General features: G+C 33.4%; 1 protein-coding gene across 3 annotated transcripts in view; it reads right to left on the bottom strand.

Moving 5' to 3' along the window:
• The window catches only part of MIPOL1 (mirror-image polydactyly 1), a 468,394-nt gene that overhangs the window by 247,055 nt on the left and 197,486 nt on the right, over positions 1 to 23,853 (bottom strand). For all 3 annotated transcript variants that reach the window (XM_031952941.1, XM_031952940.1, XM_031952942.1), the window contains one exon: positions 23,226 to 23,333. In XM_031952941.1, coding sequence (XP_031808801.1) covers positions 23,226 to 23,333 — 108 coding nt within the window. The remainder of the gene's footprint in view (positions 1 to 23,225; positions 23,334 to 23,853) is intronic.

Raw genomic sequence — 23,853 nt, 5'->3', positions numbered from 1 at the left:
TGTGGCAGCCCTTTTTGTAGTGGCTAAAAACTGGAAACTGAATGGATGTCCATCAGTTGGAGAATGGTTGAATAAATTGTGGTATATGAAAATTATGGAATATTACTGTTCTGTAAGAAATGACCAACAGGATAATTTCAGAAAGGCCTGGAGAGACTTACACGAACTGATGCTGAGTGAAATGAGCAGGACCAGGAGATCATTATATACTTCAACAACAATACTATATGATGACCAGTTCTGATGGACCAGGCCATCCTCAGCAACGAGATCAACCAAATCATTTCTAATGGAGCAGTAATGAACTGAACTAGCTATGCCCAGAAAAAGAACTCTGGGAGAAGACTAAAAACCATTACATTGAATTCCCAATCCCTATATTTATGCACACCTGCATTTTTGATTTCCTTCACAAGCTAATTGTACAATATTTCAGAGTCTGATGCTTTTTCTACAGCAAAATAACGTTTTGGTCGGGTATACTTATTGTGTATCTAATTTATATTTTAATATATTTAACATCTACTGGTCATCCTGCCATCTAGGGGAGAGGGTGGGGGGGTATAACAGGTGAAAAATTGGAACAAGAGGTTTGGCAATTGTTAATGCTGTAAAGTTACCCATGTTTATATCCTGTAAATAAAAGGCTATTAAATTAAAAAAAAAAAAGAAAATGAGAATCAAACAAATAGAATTGAGTGACTCAAGGAAACAAGAATCAGTCAAGCAAAGCCAAAAAATCAAACAATGGAAAAAATGTGAAATACCTTCTCGGGAAAACAATTGACCTGGAAAATAGATCTAGGAGAGACAATCTGAAAATTATTGGACTCCCAGAAAAATATCATGAAAAGAAGAGCCTGGACACTATTTTCCAGGAAATTATCAAAGAGAACTGCCCAGAAGTTATAGAAACAGAGGGTAAAATAGATTGAAAGAATTCATTGATCACCTACCGAAAGGGACCCTAAAATCAAAACACCAAGAAATATAGTGGCCAAATGCCAGAACCCTCAGAGGAAGGAAAAAATACTGCAAGGGGCTAGAAAAATCCAATTCAAATATAGTGGAGCCACAATAAGGATTACCCAGGATCTAGCAGCATCCACATTAAAAGATCAAAGGGCCTGGAATATGATATTCTGAAAGGCTCAGTAACTCAGTATGCAACCAAAAATAACTTACCCAGCCAGAATGAGCATCTTTTTCTAGGGAAGAAGATGGACATTCAATGAAATAAGTGAATTTCATCTATTTCTGATGAAAAAAGCAGAATTTAACAAAAAGTTTGATCTACAAATATAGAATTCAAGAGAAATCTAAAAAGGTAAAATAAAATCTTGGGAACTATATTTCTGCTATAAAGATGTATAAAGAATACATGTATAACTTGTTCTAGAAACTAGAGGTAGAAAGGACATTGTTCCAGAAAAAGGGTAAAGTGAGGGTACTACATCTCACAAAGAGGCAAAGGAACCCTATTATATCTGAGAGAAAGAAGGGAGGGGGATGAATATAGTGGGTATCTTACTGCCATCAGAATTGGCTTTAAGAGAATAATTTTAGACACATTCAATTTATGGTGAAACTTCTCATTGAAAAATGAGAATGGAAAAGTGAAAAGGGAAGGAATAAGCTAAGCAGAAGGAAATACAGAAACTGTAAGGGAAAGGAGTGAGATAGGGGGAGGAACTCTAAGGTGGGGAGGAGGGATACTAAAAAGGGAGGGCTGTGAGAAGAAAGTGGTGCTCACAAGTTTAATACTAGGAAGGGGGGTAAGCGGGAAAGAAAGTAGAAAAGCATAAACAGGGGTTAACAAGATGGCAAGTAATGAAGAATTGGTAATTTTAACCATAAATGTGAACGGGGTAAACTCCCCCATAAAGAGGAAGCTATTAGCAGAATGTATTAAAAGCCAGAATCTGTTGGAATCTTTACAAACTGTTAAGCTATTAGAGTTGATAGAGACAATAATTATCTAATTTAGCATGGTTCAATATGATTGACTTGATGTTAGAAGGAGATATTTTGGGCCAGAACTTGAAACAAGGTATGAAACAAGGTGTATGTAAATCCACCAATATGGGAGGCATTACACATAATTACATAAGCATATAGCAATATAACACAGGCTAGGAGTAATGTTAACAAATAACATGAATCGACGTGAAGAATTTACACATGTCCAAAGTCTCTTTCTAAACCCTGAAATCTCCCAAACATGTGAACTCCAATGAGTACTTAAATATTTCTTGCTTCTATGAGCTCTCTAAAGGTGTGAACACAAGCATAGTTTCTATCAGTTGTACTTAGTACCTTGTTTCAAGTTCTGGCTCAAAATATCTACTTCTAAGATCAAATCAATCACACTGAAGCATGCTAAATTAGATAATTATTGTCTCTATCAACTCTAATGGCTTAACAGTTTGAAAAGATTCCAACAAGAATCCTACAATATGTTGTTTAGAGGAAACACACGTGAAGCAGGGAGATACATGCAGAGTAAAGGTAAAAGATTGGAGCAAAATCTACTATGCTTCAGGTGAAGTCAAAAGAGCAGGGGTAGCCATTCTGATCTCAGATCAAGCAAAAGCAAAAATTGATCTAATTAAAAGAGACAAAGAAGGGCACTATATCTTGCTAAAGGGAAGCATAGATAATGAAGCAATATCAGTCTTAAACATATATGCAGCAAGTAGTGTAGCATTTAAATTCTTCTTTTTATTATTACTTAGCAAATTTTTTTATTAAAAGTATTTTTGGTAATCTTTTTTTTTAAATAACTTTTTATTGACAGAACCCATGCCAGGGTAATTTTTTAAAACATTATCCCTTGCACTGACTTCTGTTCTGATTTTTCTCTTTCCTCCCTCCAATGCCTCCCCCAGATGGCAAGCAGTCCTATGCATGTTAAATAGTTACAGCAGATCTTAGATACAATATATGTGTGCAATATCTTGTTGCTCAGGGAGAATTGGATTTAGAAGGTATAAAAAACATGGGAAGAAAAACAAAAATGCGAGCAGTTTACATTCATTTCTTAGTATTCTTTCTTTGGGTATAGCTGCTTCTGTCCATCCTTGATCAATTAAAACTGAGTTAGATCTTCTCTTTGTCAAAGAAATCTACTTCCATCAGAATATATCCTCATATGGTATTGTTGTTGAGGTATATAATGATCTCCTGGTTTTGCTCATTTCACTCAGCATCAGTTCACGGAAGTCTCACCAATCCTCTCTGTATTCATCCTGCTGGTCGTTTCTTACAGAACAATAATATTCCATAACATTTATATACCACAATTTACCCAACCATTCTCCAGTTGATGGCATCCATTCTTTTTCCAGCTGCTAGCCACTACAAACAGGGCTGCCACATTTTGGCACATACAGGTCCCTTTCCTTTCTTTAGAATCTCTTTGGGGTATAAGCCTAGTAGAAACACTGCTGGATCAAAGGGTATGCACAGTTTGATAACTTTTTGAGCATAGTTCCAAATTGATCTCCCAAATGGCTGGATGTGTTCATAATTCCACTAAAAATGTATCAGTGTCCCTGTTTTCCCACATCCCCTCCAGCATTCCGCATTATCTTTCCCTATCATTCTAACAATCTGACAGGTGTGTAGTGGTATCTCAGAGTTGTCGTAATTTGCATTTCTCTGATCAATAGTGATTTGGAATACTCTTTCATATGAGTGGTAATAGTTTCAATTTCATCATCTGAAAATTGTCTGTTCATATCCTTTGGCCATTTATTAATTGGAGAATGTTTTGATTTCTTATAAATTAGAATCAATTCTCTCTATATTTTGCAAATGAGGCCTTATCAGAACCTTTGAATGTAAAAATGTTTTCCCAGTTTATTGTTTCCCTTCTAATCTTGCCTGCATTAGTTTTGTTTATACAAAAACTTTTCAATTTGATATAATCAAAATTTTGTATTTTGTAGTCTAGAGTCATCTAGAGGGATGATCTCTAGTTCTTTGGTCATAAATTCCTTCCTCCTCCACAAGTCTTGAGAGGGAAACTATCCTATGCTCTTCCAATTTATTTATAATCTAATTCTTTTTGCATAGGTCATGAATCCATTTTAACCTTATCTTTGTGTATGGTGTTACGTGTGGGTCAATGCCTAGTTTCAGCCATACTAATTTCCAATTTTCCCATCAATTTTTATCAACAATGCATTCTTATCCCAAAAACTGGGGTCTTTGGGTTTCTCAAACACTATATAATTAAAGTTATTGGCTGTTTTGTCCTTTGAACCTAACCTATTCCATTGATCAACTAGTCTATTTTTAGCCAATACCAAATGGTTTTAGTAACACTGCTTTATAATATAATTTTAGATCTGGTTCAGCTAGGCCACCTTCATTTGATTTTTTTTTTCATCAATTCCCTTGAAATTCTTAACATTTTGTTTTTCCATATGAACTTTGTTGGTATTTTTTCTAGGTTATCAAAATAGTTTATTGGGAGTCTGATTGGTATAGCGCTAAATAAATAGATTAGTTTAGGTAGTATTGTCATCTTTATTATATTTGCTCGCCCAATCCAAGAGCATTTAATATTTTTCCAGTTGGTTAGATAAGACTTAATTTGTGTGGAAAGTGTTTTGTAGTTTTGCTCATAAAGTTTGTGATTTTTCCCTTGGCAGATAGATTACTAAATATTTTATACAATCAGTAGTTACTTTAAATGGAATTTCTCTTTGTAACTCTAAATGTTGGGTTTTGTTAGTGGTATATAAGAATGGTAATGACTTATGTGGGTTTACTTTATAACCAGCAACTTTGCTAAAGGTGTGGATTGTGCCTAATAACTTTTTAGTAGACTCTCTGGGGTTCTTTAAGTATACCGTCATTTCTTCAGCAAAGAGTGATAATTTGGTTTCCTCATTGCCTGTTCTTATTCCTTTAATCTCTTTCTCAACTTTTATTGCCAAAGCTAGCATTTCTAATACAATATTAAATAGTAATGGTGATAGTGAGCAACCTTGCTTCACTCCTGATCTTACTGGGAATGGTTGCAGTTTGTCCCCATTACATATGATGCTTACTGCTGGTTTTAAATAGATGGTACTGATTATTTTAAAGAAAAGTCCATTTATTCCTATAGTCTCAAGTGTTTTTAATAGGAATGGATGTTGGATTTCATCAAATGCTTTTTCTGAATCTATTGAGATGATCATATGGTTTTTGTTACTTTGGTTATTAATAAAGTATTTTAATAACTATTTGAAAAAAACTGAGGATCATAGAACTACCCAAAAATTATGATGAATAAAAGAGCCTAGATACTATTTTACAGGAAATCATCAAAGAGAACTGCCCAGAAGTAATAGAACCGGAAGGTAAAATAGGTGTTGAAAGAATCCATGGAACACCTTCTGAAAAAGACCCTAAAATAAAGACTCCAAGGAATATTTTGGCCAAATTTCATAATTTTCAGATTAAAGAGAAAATTTTACAAGCAGTCAGGAAAAAACAGTTCAAATACTGAGGTGCCACAATAAGGGTCACACAAGATCTGGCTGCCTCAACATTAAAGGATTGAAGGGCCTGGAATTTGATATCCTGAAAGGTTAAGAAGTTGGAATGCATCCAGGAATAAACTACCCAGCTAAGCTGAGCATTTTTTTCCATGGAAAAAGATGGACATTTAATGAAACGGAGGAATTCCATCTGTTTCTAAGGAAAAAACCAGACTTGAACAAAAAATTTGATCTCCAACAACAGAACTCAAGAAAAGTAGAAAAAGGTAAAAGGAACTCTTGAGAACTGTATTTCTGTTGTGCATATATATAAAAACCACATGTATAATTTGATTTTACTGATAAAACATAAAAAAGGGAACTAGAAATGTAAAAAGGGATAGTGTCAGAAAAAAGGAAAAGGGGAAATAAAAAGAGGGAAACTACATGTGATGATGAGGCAAAGAAAACCTATCATCTGAGGGAACACAGAGAAGGGGAGGAACATTGTGCGAGTCTTACTCTCATTAGAGTTGGCTCAAAGAGGAAATAATTGACATATTTGTTTTACAGAGAATCTTCTCTCACCTCATTAAAAAGTGGGAGAGGAAAAGGGAAAAGGAAAAAGAGTAATACAGGAAGGGTACAAGAAAGGGGAAGGGATTCAAAGGGAAGAGGGAGGGATAATAAAGAGGAAGAGCTGGGTAATGCAAGTGGGACCAATTAGTTTAATACTAGGAAAGGGGGGAAGTAGGGCAAGCAAAAGAAAAGCATAATATGGGGATATTAGGATGGCAGGAAATACAGAATTAGTAATTTTAACCATAAATGTGAATGGGATGAACTCTCCCATAAAGAGGATGTGGATAATAGAAGTGAGTTCAAGGGATAATGTTTTAAAAAATTACCCTGGCATGGGTTCTGTCATTAAAAAATTATTATAATAAATAAAAAAAAGAAAAAAAGAAAAAGAAAAGTATAATGTGGGGATAATATGATGGCAGAAAATACAGAAGTAGTAATTTTAACCATAAATGTAAATGGGATGAACTCTCCCATAAAGCAGAGGTGGATAGCAGACTGGATCAAAAGTCAGAACCCAACAATATGGTGTTTACAAGAAACACATTTAAAACAGGGAGATACATACAGAGTAAAGGTAAAAGGCTGGAGTAGAATCCATTATGCTTCAAGTGAAGTCAAAAAAGCAGGGTAGCCATCCTTATCTCAGATCAAGCAAAAGCAAAAATTGATCTAATTAAAAGTGATAAGGAAGGAAACTATACCTTGCTCAAAGGTACTATAGACAATGAAGCAATATCAGTATTAAACATATGTGCACCAAGTGATATAGCATCTAACTTCCTAAATGAGAAGTTAAGAGAGTTGCAAGAAGAAATAGACAGCAAAACTAAAATAGCTGGAGATTTCAATCTTCGACTCTCAGGTTTATATAAATCAAATCACAAAACAAATAAGAAAGAAATTAAAGAGGTAAATAGAATATTAGAAAAATTAAGTATGATAGATCTCTAGAGAAAACTGAATGGTGACAGGAAGGAGTATACTTGCTTTTCAGCAGTTCATGGAGCCTACACAAAAATTGACCATATATTAGGACATAAAAACCTCAAAATTAAATGCAGGAAGGCAGAAATAGTAAATGCTTTCTTTTCAGATCACAATGCAATAAAAACTACATTCGACAAAATTTTAGGTGTAAATAGACCAAAAAGTAATTGGAAACTAAATAATCTCATCTTAAAGAATGATTGGGTGAAACAGCAAATTATAGACACAATTAATATTTTCACTCAAGATAATGACAATGGTGAGACAGCATACCAAAATTTGTGGGATGCAGCGAAATTAGTAGTAAGGGGGAATTTTATATCCTTAGAGGCTTACTTGAATAAAATAAAGAAAGAGAAGATCAATGAATTGGGCTTACAACTTAAAAAGCTAGAAAAAGACCAAATTAAAAATCCCCAATCAATTACTAAATTTGAAATTCTAAAATTAAAAGGAGAAATTAATAATATTGAAAGTAAATAAAAACTATTGAACTAATAAATAAACTAAGAGTTGGTTTTAGCATCTAAATTCTTAAAAGAGAAATTAAGAGGGCTGCAAGAAGAGACAGCAAAATTATAATAGTGGGAGATCTCAACTTTGCATTCTAAGAATTAGATAAATCAAACCACAAAATAAATAAGAAAGAAGTCAAAGAGGTAAATAGAATACTAGAAAAGTTAGATATGATAGAACTCTGGAGAAAATGAAATGGAGACAGAAAGGAGTACACTTTCTTTTCAGCACTTCATGGAACCCATACAAAAATTGACCATATATTAGGACATAAAGACCTCAAACTCAAATGCAGTAAGGAAGAAATAGTAAATGCATCCTTTTCAGACCACAATGCAGTGAAAATTACATTCAACAAAAAGCCAGAGGAAAGTAGACCAAAAACTGATTGGAAACTAAATAACCTCATACTAAAGAATGATTGAGTGAAACAGCAAATCATAGACATAATTAATAACTTCACCCAAGAAAACGACAATAATTAGACAGCATACCAAAGAGGCCTATTTGCATAAAATAGAGAAAGAGAAGGTCAATGAATTGGGCACACTAAAAATGTAGAAAAGGAACAAATTACAAACCTAAGTCAAACACTAAACTAGAAATTCTAAAAATAAAAGGAGAAATCAATAAAATTGACAGTAAAACAAACTACTGAATTAATAAAACTAAGAGTTGGTTCTATGAAAAAACCAACAAAATAGACAAACCCTTAGGGAATCTGATTAAAAAAAGGAAAGAGGAAAATCAATTGTTAGTCTTAAAAATGAAAAGGGAGAACTCGCCACTAATGAAGAGGAAATTAGAGCAATAATTAGGAGTTACTTTGCCCAACTTTATGCCAATAAATTCGACAAATTAAATGAAATGGAAGAATACCTTCAAAAATATAGCTTGTCCAGATTAACAGAGGAAGAAGTACATATTCTAAACAGTCCCATCTTAGAAAAAGAAAAAGGACAAACTATTAACCAATTTCCTAAGAAAAATCCCCAGGACCAGATGGAGTTACATGTGAATTCTACCAAACATTTAAAGAATAATTAACTCCAATGCTATATAAACTATTTTAAAAAATAGGATTGAAGGAGTCCTACCAAACTCCTTTTACGACACAGACATGGTACTGATACCTAAACCAGGTAGGCTGAAAACAGAGAAAGAAAATTATAGACCAATCTCACTAATGAATATTGATGGTAAAATCTTACATAAGATGTTAGCAAATAGATTACAGAAAATCATCCCCAGGATAATACACTATAACCAAGTAGGAGTTATACAAGGAATGCAGGGCTGGTTCAATATTAGGAAAACTATTAGCATAATCGACTATATCAATAACAAAACTAACAAAAACCACATGATCATCTCAATAGATGCAGAAAAAGCATTTGATAAAATCCAACATCCATTTCTAATAAAAACACTTGAGACTATAGGAATAAATGAATTTTTTCTTAAAACTGTCAGGAGGATATATTTAAAACTGTCAGTAAGCATCATATGCAATGGGGTAAAACTGGAACCTTTCCCAGTAAGATCTGGAGTGAAGTAAAGTTGCCCATTTTCACCAATATTATTCAATACTGTATTAGAAATTAGAATTAAATTAGAAATAAGAGTCAAGAAAGAGATTAAAGGAATTAGAATAGGCAATGAGGAAAACAAACTATCACTCTTTGAAGATGGTATGATGGTATACCTGGAGAACCTCAGAAATTCTATTAAAAAGCTATGAGAAATCATTTATAACTTTAGCAAAGTTGCAGGATACAAAATAAATCCCCATAAATCCTCAACATTTTTATACATCACCAACAAAATCCAATAGCAAGAGATACAAAGAGAAATTCCATTCAAAACAACTGTCAACAGCATAAAATATTTGGGAATCTATCTACCAAAGGAAAGTCAGGAATTATATGAGCAAAATTACAAAAAACCTTCCACACAAATAAAGTCAGACTTAAATAATTGGAAAAATATTAAGGCCAAGCAAATATAATAAAGATGATAATCCTCCCTAAACTAATCTATTTATTTAGTGCTATACCAATCAAACTTCCACGAAAATATTTTAATGATGTAGAAAAAATAACAACAAAATTTATATGGAATAATAAAAGGTCGAGAATCTCAAGGGAATCAATGAAAAAAAAATGAAATAAAGGTAGCCTAGCTGTACCCGATCTAAAACTATATTATAAAGCAGCAGTCACCAAAACCATCGCTAAGAAATACATGAGTTGATCAGTGGAATAGGTTAGATTCACAAGACAAAATAATCAGCTATAAAAATCTAGTGTTTGACAAACCCAAAGATCGAAGTTTTAGGATAAGAATTCATTATTTGACAAAAACTGCTGGGATAACTGGAAATTAGTATGGCAGAAATTAGGCATGGACCCACACTAAACACCGTATACCAACATAAGATCAAAATGGCTCCATGATTTAGGAATAAAGAACGAGATTATAAATAAATTAGAGGAACATAGGATAGTTTATCTCTCAGACTTGTGGAGGAAGAAGAAATCTGTGACCAAAGATGAATTAGAGACCATTATTGATCACAAAATAGAAAATTTGATTATATCAAATTAAAAAGCTTTTGTACAAACAAAACTAATACAAACAAGATTAGAAGGGAAGCAATGAACTGGGAAAACATCTTCACTGATAAAGGTTCTGATAAAGGCCTCATTTCCAAAATATATAGAGAATTGACTCTAATTTATAAGAAATCAAGCCATTCTCCAATTGATTAATTTTGTCCCCGGGTATGAACAGAAAATTTTCAGATGATGAAATTGAAACTATTACCACTTATATGAAAGAGTGTTCCAAATCACTATTGTACAGAGAAATGCAAATTAAGACAACTCTGAGAATACCATTACACACTTGTCAGATTGGCTAAGATGACAGGAAAAAATAATGATGAATATTGGAGGGGCTGCGGGAAAACTGAAACACTGATGCATTGTTGGTGGAGTTGTGAATGAATCCAATTATTCTGGTGAGCAATCTGGAATTATTCCCAAAAAGTTATCAAACTGTGCATACCCTTTGATCTAGCAGTGCTACCACTGGGCTTATATCCAAAAGAGATACTAAAGAAGGGAAAGGGACCTGTATGTGCCAAAATGTTTGTGGCAGCTCTTTTTGTCGTGGCTAGAAACTGGAAACTGAATGGATGCCCATCAACTGGAGAATGGTTGGGTAAATTGTGGTATATGAATGTTATGGAATATTATTGTTCTATAAGAAATGACCAGCAGGATGAATACAGAGAGGCTTGGAGAGACTTACATGAACTGATGCTAAGTGAAATGAGCACAACCAGGAGATCATTATATACTTCAACAATGATACTATATGAAGATGTATTCTGATGGAAGTGGATTTCTTTGACAAAGAGACCTACCTCAGTTTCAGTTGACCAATGATGTACAGAAGCAGCTACACCCAAAGAAAGAACAGTGGGAAATGAATGTAAACTGTTTGCATTTTTTGTTTTTCTTCCTGGGTTATTTTTACCTTCTGAATCCAATTCTCCCTGGGCAAGAAGAGAACTGTTCAGTTCGCACACATATATTATATATAGGATATACTGTGACACATTTGACATATATAGGACTGCTTGCCATATAGGGGAGGGGGTCGGGGAGAGAGGGGGAAAATCGGAATAGCAGTGTAAGGGATAGTGTTGTAAAAAATTACCCTGGCAAAGGTTCTGTCAATAAAAAGTTATTATAATAATAAAAAAAGAAGAGCAAATTAGAGTAATAATAAGGAGTTACTTTGCCCAACTTTATGCCAATAAATTTGATAACCTAACTGAAATGGATGACTACCTCCAAAAATATACGCATCCCAGATTAACAGAAGAGGAAGTAAATTGGTTAAATAGTCCCATTTCAGAAAAAAAAATAGAACAAGCTATTAATCAATTCCCTAAGAAAAAATCCGCAGTACCAGATGGATTTTCATGTGAATTATACCAAACATTTAAAGAACAATTACCTCCAATGCTATATAAACTATTTGAAAAAATAGCTAATGAAAGAGTCATACCAAATTCCTTTTACGACAGAGACATGGTAGTGAGATGATGAGACTAGGTAAGATGAAAACAAGAAAAGGAAAATTATGAATATTGATGCTAAAATCTTACATAAAATGTTAGCAAAAAGTGTACAGAAAATCATCCCCAGCATAATACACCATGATCAAGCAGGATTTATACCAGGAATGCAGGGCTGGTTCAATTATTGGTTATTGAACCAGTTCAATAATAGAAAAACTATTAGTATAATTGACCATATCAATAACCAAATTAACAAAAAACATATGATCATCTCAATAGATGCAGAAAAAGCATTTGATAAAATCCAACATCCATTCCTATTAAAAATACTTGAGAGTATAGGAATAAATGGGATTTTCCTTAAAATAATCAGTAGCATTTATTTAAAACCATCAGTAAGCATCATATGTAATGGTGATAAACTGGAACCATTCCCAGTAAGATCAGGAGTGAAACAAGGTTGCCCACTATCACCCTTACTATTCAATATTGTATTAGAAATGTTAGCTTTGGCAATAAGAGTTGAGAAAGAGATTAAAGGAATTAGAGTAGGTAATGAGGAAACCAAATTATCGCTCTTTGCTGATGACATGATGACAGAGATCCTACTAAAAAGCTATTAGAAATAATCCACACCTTTAGCAATGTTGCAGGATATAAAATAAATCCACACAAGTCATCAGCATTCTTATATAAAACTAACAAAATCCAACTGTTAGTTACAAAAAGAAATTCCATTTAAAGTAACTACCCATAGTATAAAATATTTGGGAATCTATCTGCCTAGGGAAAATCAGGAAGTATATGAGCAAAACTACAAAACACTTTCCACACAAATAATTTCAGATCTAACCAATTGGAAAAACATTAAATGCTCTCCCATGGGGTGAGCAAATATAATAAAGATGACAATACCACCTAAAATAATCTATTTATTTAGCGCTATACCAATCAGCCTCCCCCAAAAACTATTTTAATGACATAGAAAAATTACAACATAGTTTATATGGAAAAACAAAAGGTCAAGAATTTCAAGGGAACTAATGAAAAAAAATCAAATGAAGGTGGCCTAGCTATACCAGATCTAAATTTACATTATAAAGCAGTGATTACCAAAACCATTTGGTATTGACTAAGAAATAGACTAGTTGATGAGTAGGTTAGGCTCAAAGGACAAAATAGTCAATAACTTTAATAATCTCATGTTTGACAAACTCAAAGACCCCAGCTTCTGGGATAAGAATTCACTGTTTGACAAAAAATGCTGGGAAAATTTGAAATTAGTATGGCAGAAACTAGGCATGGACTCACACTTAACACCATACACCAAGATAAGGTCAAAATGAGTTCATGATCTAGGCATAAAGAATGAGATTATAAATAAATCAGAAGAACATAAGAGAGTCTACCTCTCAGACCTGTGGAAGAGGAAGGAATTTATGACCAAAGAAGAACTAGAGATCATTATTGGCCACAAAATAGAAAATTTTTATTATATCAAATTGAAAAGTTTTTGTACAACCAAAACTAATGCAGACAAGATTAGAAGCGAACCAATAAACTGGGTTCTGATAAATGACTCATTTCCAAAATATATAGAGAATTGACTCTAATTTATAAGAAACCAAGCCATACTCCAATTGATAAATGGTCAAAGCATATGAACAGACAATTTCAGACAAAGAAATTGAAACTCTTTCTAGCCATATGAAGAGATGCTCCAAATCATTATTTGTTATGGGTCAGAACTTGAAACAAGGTGTTAACTCATTAGAGTTGATGAAAACAATGCTTGTGTGCTTAGGATTTACACCTTTGGGAGAATTCACACATTAGAGCTCACACTTTTGAGAGTTCACACATTAGCTCACACATTGGAGTTCACAAGTTTGGGAGATTCACAAGTCAGAAACCCACAATCCCACTCTCTCAGAGGAGGAGTCAACCTTTGGGTTCACACCTTTAAGAGATCATATATAAGAAGCTCTTAGAGCTTCAGTCAGTCAGTCAGTCAGTTTGAGAGATTGACAAATTAGAGATTGCAGTTGGGCAGAACGAAGTCTTCAGAGGAGTAGAACCAAGATTCAGAGGGAGCTGGAGGCGACAAAGGACAAGCTGCAAGAGTTCTTGGAACCAAGCTGAGAGATAGGCCTCTAAGAAAACTAAATGGGCTATTTTGGAAGAGACAATAAAAGACTGTATATAAATCCCTGGCTGCATTTGAGGCTGAACTGAAACAAAGGCTGCCTCCAGAAATCTTCCCAAGAAACCTGCTCTCACAGAGAACCATCATATATTTTAGAAAACGAAGAACACTACAGTTTGGCAAAATTTGGAAAAGCCTCTGATTCTAATTCAGTAGAAAAGTCTCCTCTACCCAGAAATTAGGGTGAATACAACAAAGAAATTTTGTTAAAACTGTTAAAGTAGAATTTCAGCTAATATGGGACAGATGTTTAGAAAACAGCCTTCTGTTTCTCTTCAAGGAAAATGTTTAGAGAGCATTATCAAGGTTATGAAAAGCCAAGGTTTGATTATAATTTTGGAGCAGATCACTGAACTTTTAGAAAGTGTAAAGTACACAACTCCTTGGTTCTTTATGGAAAAAGAATTGGATCTAGACAAGTGGAAATTAGTAGGAGAGCAACTAGGAGAATACTACAATTCCAATCCAAACTCAATTTTCAAAAATATACTTAATACATATAATTTAATACAACTGGCTTTAGGAAATTATATAACTGTTAGAATAAGGAAAAAGAAGAAAGAGCAGGAGGGAGAAGTGCCAACTAAACTAAGTAAAAAGGAGGAAGAATCAGATAATAATGAAGATAAGTACAATTTTGAGTGTGATACCTCACAGCAGGAGAAATTAGCTCATTCCTCATCTCATGACCCTCCCCCCTCAATTAATTCTTCATGGGTGGAGAGAGAAGGAGGAGGGGGAGAGGCAGTAATGCAATCAGAACCATCTATTAAGGAGCCTGTGACAAGATTAGAAAAGGCATTAATTAAGGCAAAAATGAAGGTCAAGATGCATCTGATTTTATAAATGCATATCCTGTGATTGAAGAGCTTGATTCTTCAAGTCAAAAAGGGAGAAGATACACTCCATTTAATTTGGAAAAAAAATTAAGGGTTTAAAAAAGGTTTGCACTCTTTATGGGGCTACATCATCTTATTGTTACTTAGGTGTTACTAGATAGTTTGTCATATGAAATCTTAACCCCAAGTGATTAGAAATCCAGAGCAAGGACATATTTAGAACCTGGACAAAACTTGTTCTGGCTTTCAAAGTATCATGAATTATGTAAGGTTCAAGCCCAAGGCAATAGGCAAACAGGAGCTAATGTACAAATAGCTTTTGACCAATTAGCTGGTGAAGTTCAGTATGGAGAGAATTCAGAACAGATGTATTATCTCATTACAGTGTATGAGCAAATTTCTAAGGCTGCAATAAAAGCTTGGAGTTCTCTCCCCGGACAGAAAGATGGATGTAAAGCCTTCACAAAAATAGAACAAGGCCCCAAAGAACCATTTGCAGATTTTGTGGGACATTTGCAAACAGCTGTCATAAGAACCACTGGAGATAATGCAGTTACAGAAATAATGACCAGACATCTGGCTAAGGAAAATGCCAATGAGATTTGCAAAAGAATTATATGGGAACTAGACAAAGAAGCTCCTTTAGAGGAGATCATAAGACGCTGTGCCACAGTGGGCACAAATGCTTATTATACCCAAACTATGATGAACATGGGAAGACAGAGTCCCTCTTGGCAAGGGACTTCTAGAGAAAGTCATAGATGCTTTCAGTGTGGAAAAGTTGGACATTTGAGAGCTCATTGTAGATATGGAGATAGAGTGAGAAGACAGGGTGAGAGAAAACCTAAAACCCCATGTCCAAAATGCAACTAAGGCTTCCACTGGGCCTCAGAATGCAGACTGACCCAACGAAATGAGAGGCCAGGCCCCACTCCAAGATATACAAAAGACAGATGGAGTATGATGACATCTGAGGTTATACCCAGAGAGTCTTTAGAAGTACAGGACTCTGATGTGATCAACCAACAGAAAAGCAGTCAGGATTACAGTTGGGGAGAACACAGGCTTTTTAACCCAACAGGGCATTGTTCAGTGCAAACAGCTCCAATGTAACTTACAGATGATGAGGAGAAATCCAAAAAGTGGTAAAAAGAAGGGAATTAAATAGGTCAACTGCCTGGGAGAGAGTGTTTGCTTGTGTTCCTACAGATAGAGAAGGAAACAGATGGGTGGCAACGAACACCTGGAGAGAGACAGAAAAGGAGAAAAACCTCAAAACAGAGGAGAAGATTTAAGAAATATCTGACACTGAAAGAGCATGGTTGACAATGAGACTGTTAAAAGACTTTAAAATCTTCAGGAATCATTAGATTCCCTAACATAAGATGAGACTCTTTCAAGGACTTGAAAACGGGTAGGAATCATTGAATTCCTTGAGATGAAAAATTGTTGATGAGGTTATTGCAGTACTTCAAAGCTTGCAAGAATTATTGGATTCCTGGCACATGAACTAATGGACAATGGATTCCTTTTGGACTATTTCTAGGACTTTTGGACATGTATAAATTCTCATGTTGATTCATGTTACTTGTTACATTACTACTAGCCTGTGTTATATTGCTATGTGCTTATGTTATTTATATAATTATGTATAATGCCTCCCATATTGATGGATTTATGTATATGAGCCCCTTTAGAAACCTGCTAATCTGATTTGATTTCCCATTTCCTTTGGTGTTTTCATCTCCCTTCCTGAGAAGTCAGGGAGGGTGTGACCACCTTCTTTTCATGGTGTTGTGACTCCTTTTTTGGAAAGTCAGGGAAGGCATGATCACCTTCTTTTTAGGGGTTCTCACCTCCTTGAGAAGTCAGGGAAGTCATGACCACCTATGTTCTAAATCAAAAGAAAGTGGGAGATGTTATGGGCCAGAACTTGAAACAAGGTGTTAACTCATTAGATTTGATGGAAACAATGCTTGTGTGCTTAGGATTTACACCTTTGGGAGAATTCACACATTAGAGCTCACACTTTTGAGAGTTCACACATTAGCTCACACATTGGAGTTCACAAGTTTGGGAGACTCACAAGTCAGAAACCCACAATCCCACTCTCTCAGAGGAGGAGTTAACCTCTGGGTTCACACCTTTAAGAGATCATATATAAGAAGCTCTTAGAGCTTCAGTCAGTCAGTCAGTTTAAGAGATTGACAAATTAGAGACTGCAGTTGGGCAGAACGAAGTCTTCAGAGGTGTAGAACCAAGATTCAGAGGGAGCTGGCGGCGACAAAGGACAAGCTGCAAGAATTCTTGGAACCAAGCTGAGAGATAGGCCTCTAAGAAAACTAAATGGGCTATTTTGGAAGAGACAATAAAAGACTGTATATAAATCCCTGGCTGCGTTTGAGGTGATTATTACTTGGAACTGAAATAAAGGCTGCCTCCAGAAACCTCCCCAAGAAACCTGCTCCCACAGAGAACTATCATATATTTTAGAAAAAGAAGAAGAACACTACAATTATTAATCAGAGAAATGTAAATGAAGACAACTCTGAAATAGCACTACACACCTATCAGATTGGCTAGAATGACAGGGAAAAATTATGTGGAATGTTGGAGGGGATGTGGGAAAACTAGGACACTGATACATTATTGGTGGAATTGTGAATGCATCCAGCCATTCTGGAGAGTGATTTGGAACTATGCTCAAAAAGTTATCAAATTTTGCATACCCTTTGATCCAGCAGTATTACTACTGGGCTTATATCCCAAAGAGATCTTAAAGAAGGAAAAGGGACCTGTATGTGCAAGAATGTTTGTGGCAGCCATCTTTGTAGTGGCCAGAAACTGGAAACTGAGTGGATGCCCATGAAATGGAGAATGGCTGAATAAATTGTGGTATATGAATGTTATGGAATATTATTGTTCTGTAAGAAATGACTAACAGGATGATTTCAGAAAGGCCTGGAGGACTGAATAAACTGATGCTGAGTAAAATGAGCAGGGCCAGGAGATCGTTATATACTTCAACAACAATACTATATGATGATCAATTCTGAAGGACATGGCCCTCTTCAACAATGAGATGAACCAAATCAGTTCCAATAGAGTAGTAATGAATTGAACCAGCTACAACCAGTGAAAGAACTCTGGGAAATGAGTATGAACATTACATAGAATTCCCAATCCTTCTATTTTTGTCCTCCTGCATTTTTCATTTCCTTCACAGGTTAATTTACGCTATTTCAAAGTCTGATTCTTTTTGTATAGCAAAATAACTGTATGGACATATATACATATATTGTCTTTAATATATACTTTAACATATTTAATATGTATTGGTCAACCTGCCATCTGGGGGAGGTAGTGTGGGGAAGGAGGGAAAAAATTGGAACAAAAGGTTTTGCAATTGTCAATGCTGAAAAATTACACATGCATATATCTTGTAAATAAAATGCTATAATTAAAAAAAGAGACAAGAACAATATTTAGAGAAAAAAGTGTTGCAAATAAATGTCTTCCAAGTATAGGCACGGGAAAAGAGGAGTTAAACAACTTCACTGTCCTTTTGTTTATCTTAAGGAACATCAAACAGCAATTTCCAACAATTTCAATCATTTTTTTTCCCTAATGAGCAGAGTCTCTGACAGATGAAACCAAACCTGCAATATTCAGGAGCTATATATAAGCTCATATTATAATATGCCTGCAGGGATTTCTCTTGGAATAGTATTGTATCACTACCTGTGCATTTAATCAGCTCCAAACCTGGATTCCAACTTTTCTACCTCAGCTATCATACTTGCTTTTGGGATTTCATTCTCAGCTTCTTATTAACTTGATTTGTCCATGAAGAGATTCCTCAGATAATCTCAAATCAGAGAGAATACAAAATCTTTCTGGGACCATAATTCCCAGAATTCATAGTTAGATTTCAAAACTTTGCCCACAGGGAAAGTCAGAGTGTGCAGTTATACTAGAAACAAATGTTCTTTGAAGGCAGGGCCTGTTTGTTTTTTGTCTTTGTATCCTTCAGCACCTAGCACAGTTCCTTTAGGAAAATTTTGTTCCACTGCATTTTCTTTTTGTAATAGTTTGGTTGTTTTTTAACCCCTACCTGTCTCAGTCTAAATTTGTTCAAATTTGAAAACCTTCTTTAATATGTAAAGTGATTTATCTTATTAAATAACGGCTGCTTTATGATTAAATTGTAGAGAAACACACAAGAATAATGTTAAAATGGAGATTTGCAAATATGACCTGAATTAGTTGGAGGAATTTTTGTTTAACAAATTCACATCCAAATTTTATAATGGATCACATGTATTTATCACATGTAATTAATGAAAATACATTTGTACTCAAATAGTATAGCTTTTCTACAACTACCTGTAAAGCAAATTTATTTCTATTTTGTATATACATGTATATTTTGTTAAAGTAATTTCTCTATAAAATTTATTTATAAAAAATTTCACTGACCTTGGGAAAATTCAGAAAAAGAACTGAAATATTTTTCTTCAGCTACCCCCTTTTTATGATCAGGTATGGATTATACAATTCGTTTTCTTAGCTAAATCAGTGCTGTCAATTATGATTTTCATTTGTTTGTTTTCTTTTCAAAATAAAGAAAGCAGCTTAATATCAAAAAGTCCCTATGAAACAAAATGTTTAAATACATTAAGAAAATCTAAGTTACAATTAAAATTAAACAAAATTGCCTGTTCCTTCAAAGAAGATCTGCTTCCTAAGACTTAAAAAAATGTAGACAAAATGTGTTTTCCAGAATGGGACCATAAAATCCTTTAGGGAGACAAAATTAATCATAGCAAACATTTCGGAATCTCAGAAAGATAACATAGAATGACTAAGGCTTTAAAAGAACCAATTATTTCTTTCAGAAATAAGAAACCAGGAATTATTGCTCTGTTCTTGCAAATGAACTCCCACATGCAAGGTGTGTCTGTGTGTGTGTGTGTGTGTGTGTGTGTGTGTGCACATTGCTCATGTAAGTTATGTGTCTCCTCAAAAGTGTGTCTAGGTATGACTTACATAGATGCATGAAATAGCTACAGAGTTTCATTTGCTTGAGTTCTTCAACCATTTTCCACCAAAGAGGAGGGACTTATGCAATGGGTTTGATCTCTCAAATATATTCATAAATAAGGAAAAAACACATATATGCCTTGAATTGGTGGGCTCATGTATTCTTTTTTTAAGTAGTATTCAGTTATTATGCTATTAAGTAAAAAGCAATGAATTTGTACTCAGTGGTCCCAAATCAAATCTCAGCTTTGGTACTTAATTACCTATTTAACCTGGAATAAATCACTTGACATTTCTGGGCCTCTGTATCCTTAGCTATAAAATGAAGAGTTGGATGATACGATTCCTTTCAATTTTAAAGCTATGATTCTATGATATTTCTTGGAATTCTTTGAGTCACAGTTCTTCCTAAATTGAGTCAATTACATCCCAGTAGATGTTTATTCTTGTATCTTGTACCCATTTCAATTCTAAGCAGTTTGAACTGGAATTCATTCTATTTTCAAACATCCTACGGTCTACTAATCATATAACTTTTAAAAGGATGGGCATTTCATCACCATCATATATAGTGGTCAAATTCTCCCACTTAATTTGTCCGTGAATGTCTATTTCTATTCCAAAATCCCCCCCCCCCCCACATACAATCTGCCCCCTCAATATTTTTAGAAAAAAAGAACTTATTAAGTAAAATTCAGTTATCCTCAATTGTCTAAGCTAATGGAAAGAGATCAAATATATAAACAATTCATGCATCAATGAAAAACTTTATTTCAAGCTCATCTCTAAATATTTAAACAAATTTTCTTTTTCTAGTCAGTGACTCTCATTGGTGGAAGTGATAATAAGTAATAGGGTGCGAGGAGCAAACAAGCAATTATGTAATTCCTACTATGTGTCAGGTCCTGTGTTAAGTGTTTTATAAATATTATCTGGCTTTAATATAGATAGTAAATAGAAAAATTCTACAGGCTATTTTCTTCTTAATAAGTTAATTTATATGCCAAAAAAATCATTAAGGAAAGAATGGAAAACTATTTAAAACTGAAAAATAAGCATATGGTTAGTATGCTTTAAAATTTTGGACAATCAAATATCTCATTACATATTTGGGGTTCCCTAATAAATGAGAAATTTTATAGAGTTTAATTACAGTTTAATTTTTAAAAAGAATTTGGATTTATAAATTAAGGCAAATTATACATTATAATCTCCTACTAAACCTCAAGCATAAATCAGTATACCTTTTTTCTCTCTCAAATAAGGAATACTGCCTCAAGTCATTCATACCTCTAATAAAATATTGTTTGATACCTGATATGATTCTTGTGTTTTGAATACTACTCCTTAACATTTCACCTTCAACAGAAAGCTAAACAAAGATACCAAATAATTTTCATGCATATAAAATGGCTAACAGGAAAAAATGAGTGTGTTTATGGAAAATTAAGAAGTCCTTAGGAAAAACATCTGGTTCTAGAGAGAATATTAATCATCCAATGGATGGCAAGGGCCAAAAGCTGTTGAAAATTTAAGTTTTTAAACAAAGCACAAATATCTCTACTTTATCTTTTAAAAAAGAAAAAAAAACAGAACACATATATAAACTTGCTCCTTAAGGAAGGAGCTGTTAGTTCTGAGTAATAGACAGTGATTGGTTCAGCTCAATCTTGAATATGATAATCTCAGCAGTACTTGTTGAACTGAAAAAGAATTCCCGAAAAGATTCTGGTGCTATTGAACCAAAGTATTGATCATAGAAACTGGGCTGGAATGGATCTCCGAGATTTAGTTTAACTGTTCATTTTACAGATAAGGAAATAGCCTTAGCAATTTGTCTGAAGCCACACAGCTAGAGTTGTGAACAGAATTTGTCTTCCATGTATTTTTATTACTAATAGTAATTATACATGTACTCTTTAATATTTATCAGATTAAAATAGTTTTAGGTTTTTATAATTTATCTATTCATTTCCAAAATTTGAGTAATAAATCATTTGATACCATTTAATGAAAATGTTATATGTAGTCATACAGAACTTAAAAAAAACTCATATCCAACTTACTAATATATGCTCAGAATTTGAAACAAAAGAAGGGTAGGGGGAATTAAAGACATGATGTCAGAAAATAATTTCTAATGAAGCATACTATATACTAAAGTTATTTTTATTTATGTTAACGACAAATACTTTATAATCATTTACAATGGCTACAAAATCTCTAAATTATAATTCTATAAAAATGTTTGTTGTACTTAGTTAATTTAATTATATAAATATAGAAATTTAATCACCAGTGACACAAGTTGAAAGTCCAATATAAAGTGCTCATGATATTACTTTGAAAATCTGATTAATGAAATATATGCTTTCAAAAATACTTTTCAAGTAGCAACTTTAATATTAATGATAAGGATAAGTTTCAATGATCATGCTATTGAAGTATCATTCCTAGTTCTAGTTTAGTTATGCCCAGAATTTCAGGTTATCTAAATCATAAACACTTGGGAAGTGAGAACAATATCATTGCATTCAGAATTGGAAGGGTCAAAACTATCAGTTAATGAAATGGTTTACTTCTATTTTTTTCTATAACTAAGCTTCCTTTTCTAGCCATGAAAATAATCATTGTATTCTGGTATTTGCAAGATGTCCTAAGTAAAGTGAGACTGCAATAATATCTATTTTCTCAATGTGCTCATTTTTTTTCAATTAGGAAAAAACCCCAGAAATATACGTACAAAATATCCTATTTGGAGATATATGTTTATGCATATGTATGTATGCATATACAAATATATATATATGTGTGTGTGTGTGTGTCTGTGTTTTATAAACACATATACCAGGAAATAAAGATATATACCTATCTTTAAAATGGAACTGGACTTCTATAATTAATTACAAGTCATAATGACAGAGTTGGGTTTATAAATATGAAATACCAAGTTTGTCTTAACATTTGAAAAAAGTCAAAGTATATTTATTGTTTTTGCTTCTTTTAACCTCTTCTTACCAATTAAACTTTTTTAAGATACTTTTTTTAAAAAAGTATCAATTATATGAATAATTATATGAACAAGTTATGTTATTATTGATCTATGAGATAGTTATAAGTAGAGATCCACATTTAAAGATACATGTTAATTTGATTAATATCACTAAACAACAATAGTACACAAACAGAAAATGAATAAAGTGATAGCAAAAAATTTCCATAAAAATGCCTCAACAATTCTGAGAATATATTATTCTATGTTGTTTTTGTGCATGCACACAAACACACACACACACACACACACACACAAATAAAATAATACCATAACAGAAGGGTTCTGTATCTGTGTTTAAAGAAGGGGTTGTTGGCAAACACCACAGCTCACTTCTGCTGAAATGTACACAACTGATATATGCAGCACAGAAAGCTGGCACCAAGGACTTATAACCTTAATTTGCCTACAAGAAGGAATGGAGATTTACCTTCAGAGCACGTTCTTGATTGTTTTCAGCAGTCAGATGTCTTATGTTGTTTGCCGAAGTCTGGTTCTGCTCTTTCAGATGATGAAGCTCCTGCTCTAGCCGTTTGCACTGCAACGAGAAAAGAATCCCATTAAGTAAAGGAGCTATAGCATATTTTTTTTTTAATAACAAGCCACATGGATTGATGTAAATAACACAATCATTTTTTTTCTAAAAGATAAGGTATCTTAGCAAAAGAAAAGCTTCTGAAAAAGCAATGTTTAATCTAAAGATAAAATAATACTGAAGAAATACATTTTTCTTAATTCCTTTTTAATTCATTAAAATGAACCTTTTTTTATTATATTAAGGTAACTATGTAAAATAGTTTAGATTATTATCTAATTAAATGAATTGTTTACCATTTATTTGACATTTGCTTAAACAAGATCATATTCTTCATTTCTAATAATTTTAGAGAAATTACATCAAAATCCTAATAAAACATTTTATGTTATGATTATCACTTTTTATTAATTTTATTTTCACTTCTAAATATAAAATATATTTACGTGTAATTTACATACTTAGAAACTTTTAAGATTCATTATTATGGAGCAAGTTCAAAATAAATACCTGAGTAAATTAT

The sequence above is a fragment of the Sarcophilus harrisii genome, chromosome 2 (genome assembly GCF_902635505.1).
Source record: "Sarcophilus harrisii chromosome 2, mSarHar1.11, whole genome shotgun sequence".
In the NCBI taxonomy this organism is placed as follows: domain Eukaryota; kingdom Metazoa; phylum Chordata; class Mammalia; order Dasyuromorphia; family Dasyuridae; genus Sarcophilus; species Sarcophilus harrisii.
The sequence above is the reverse complement of the archived record's forward strand: the minus strand, read 5'-3'. Positions and strand labels throughout refer to the sequence as shown.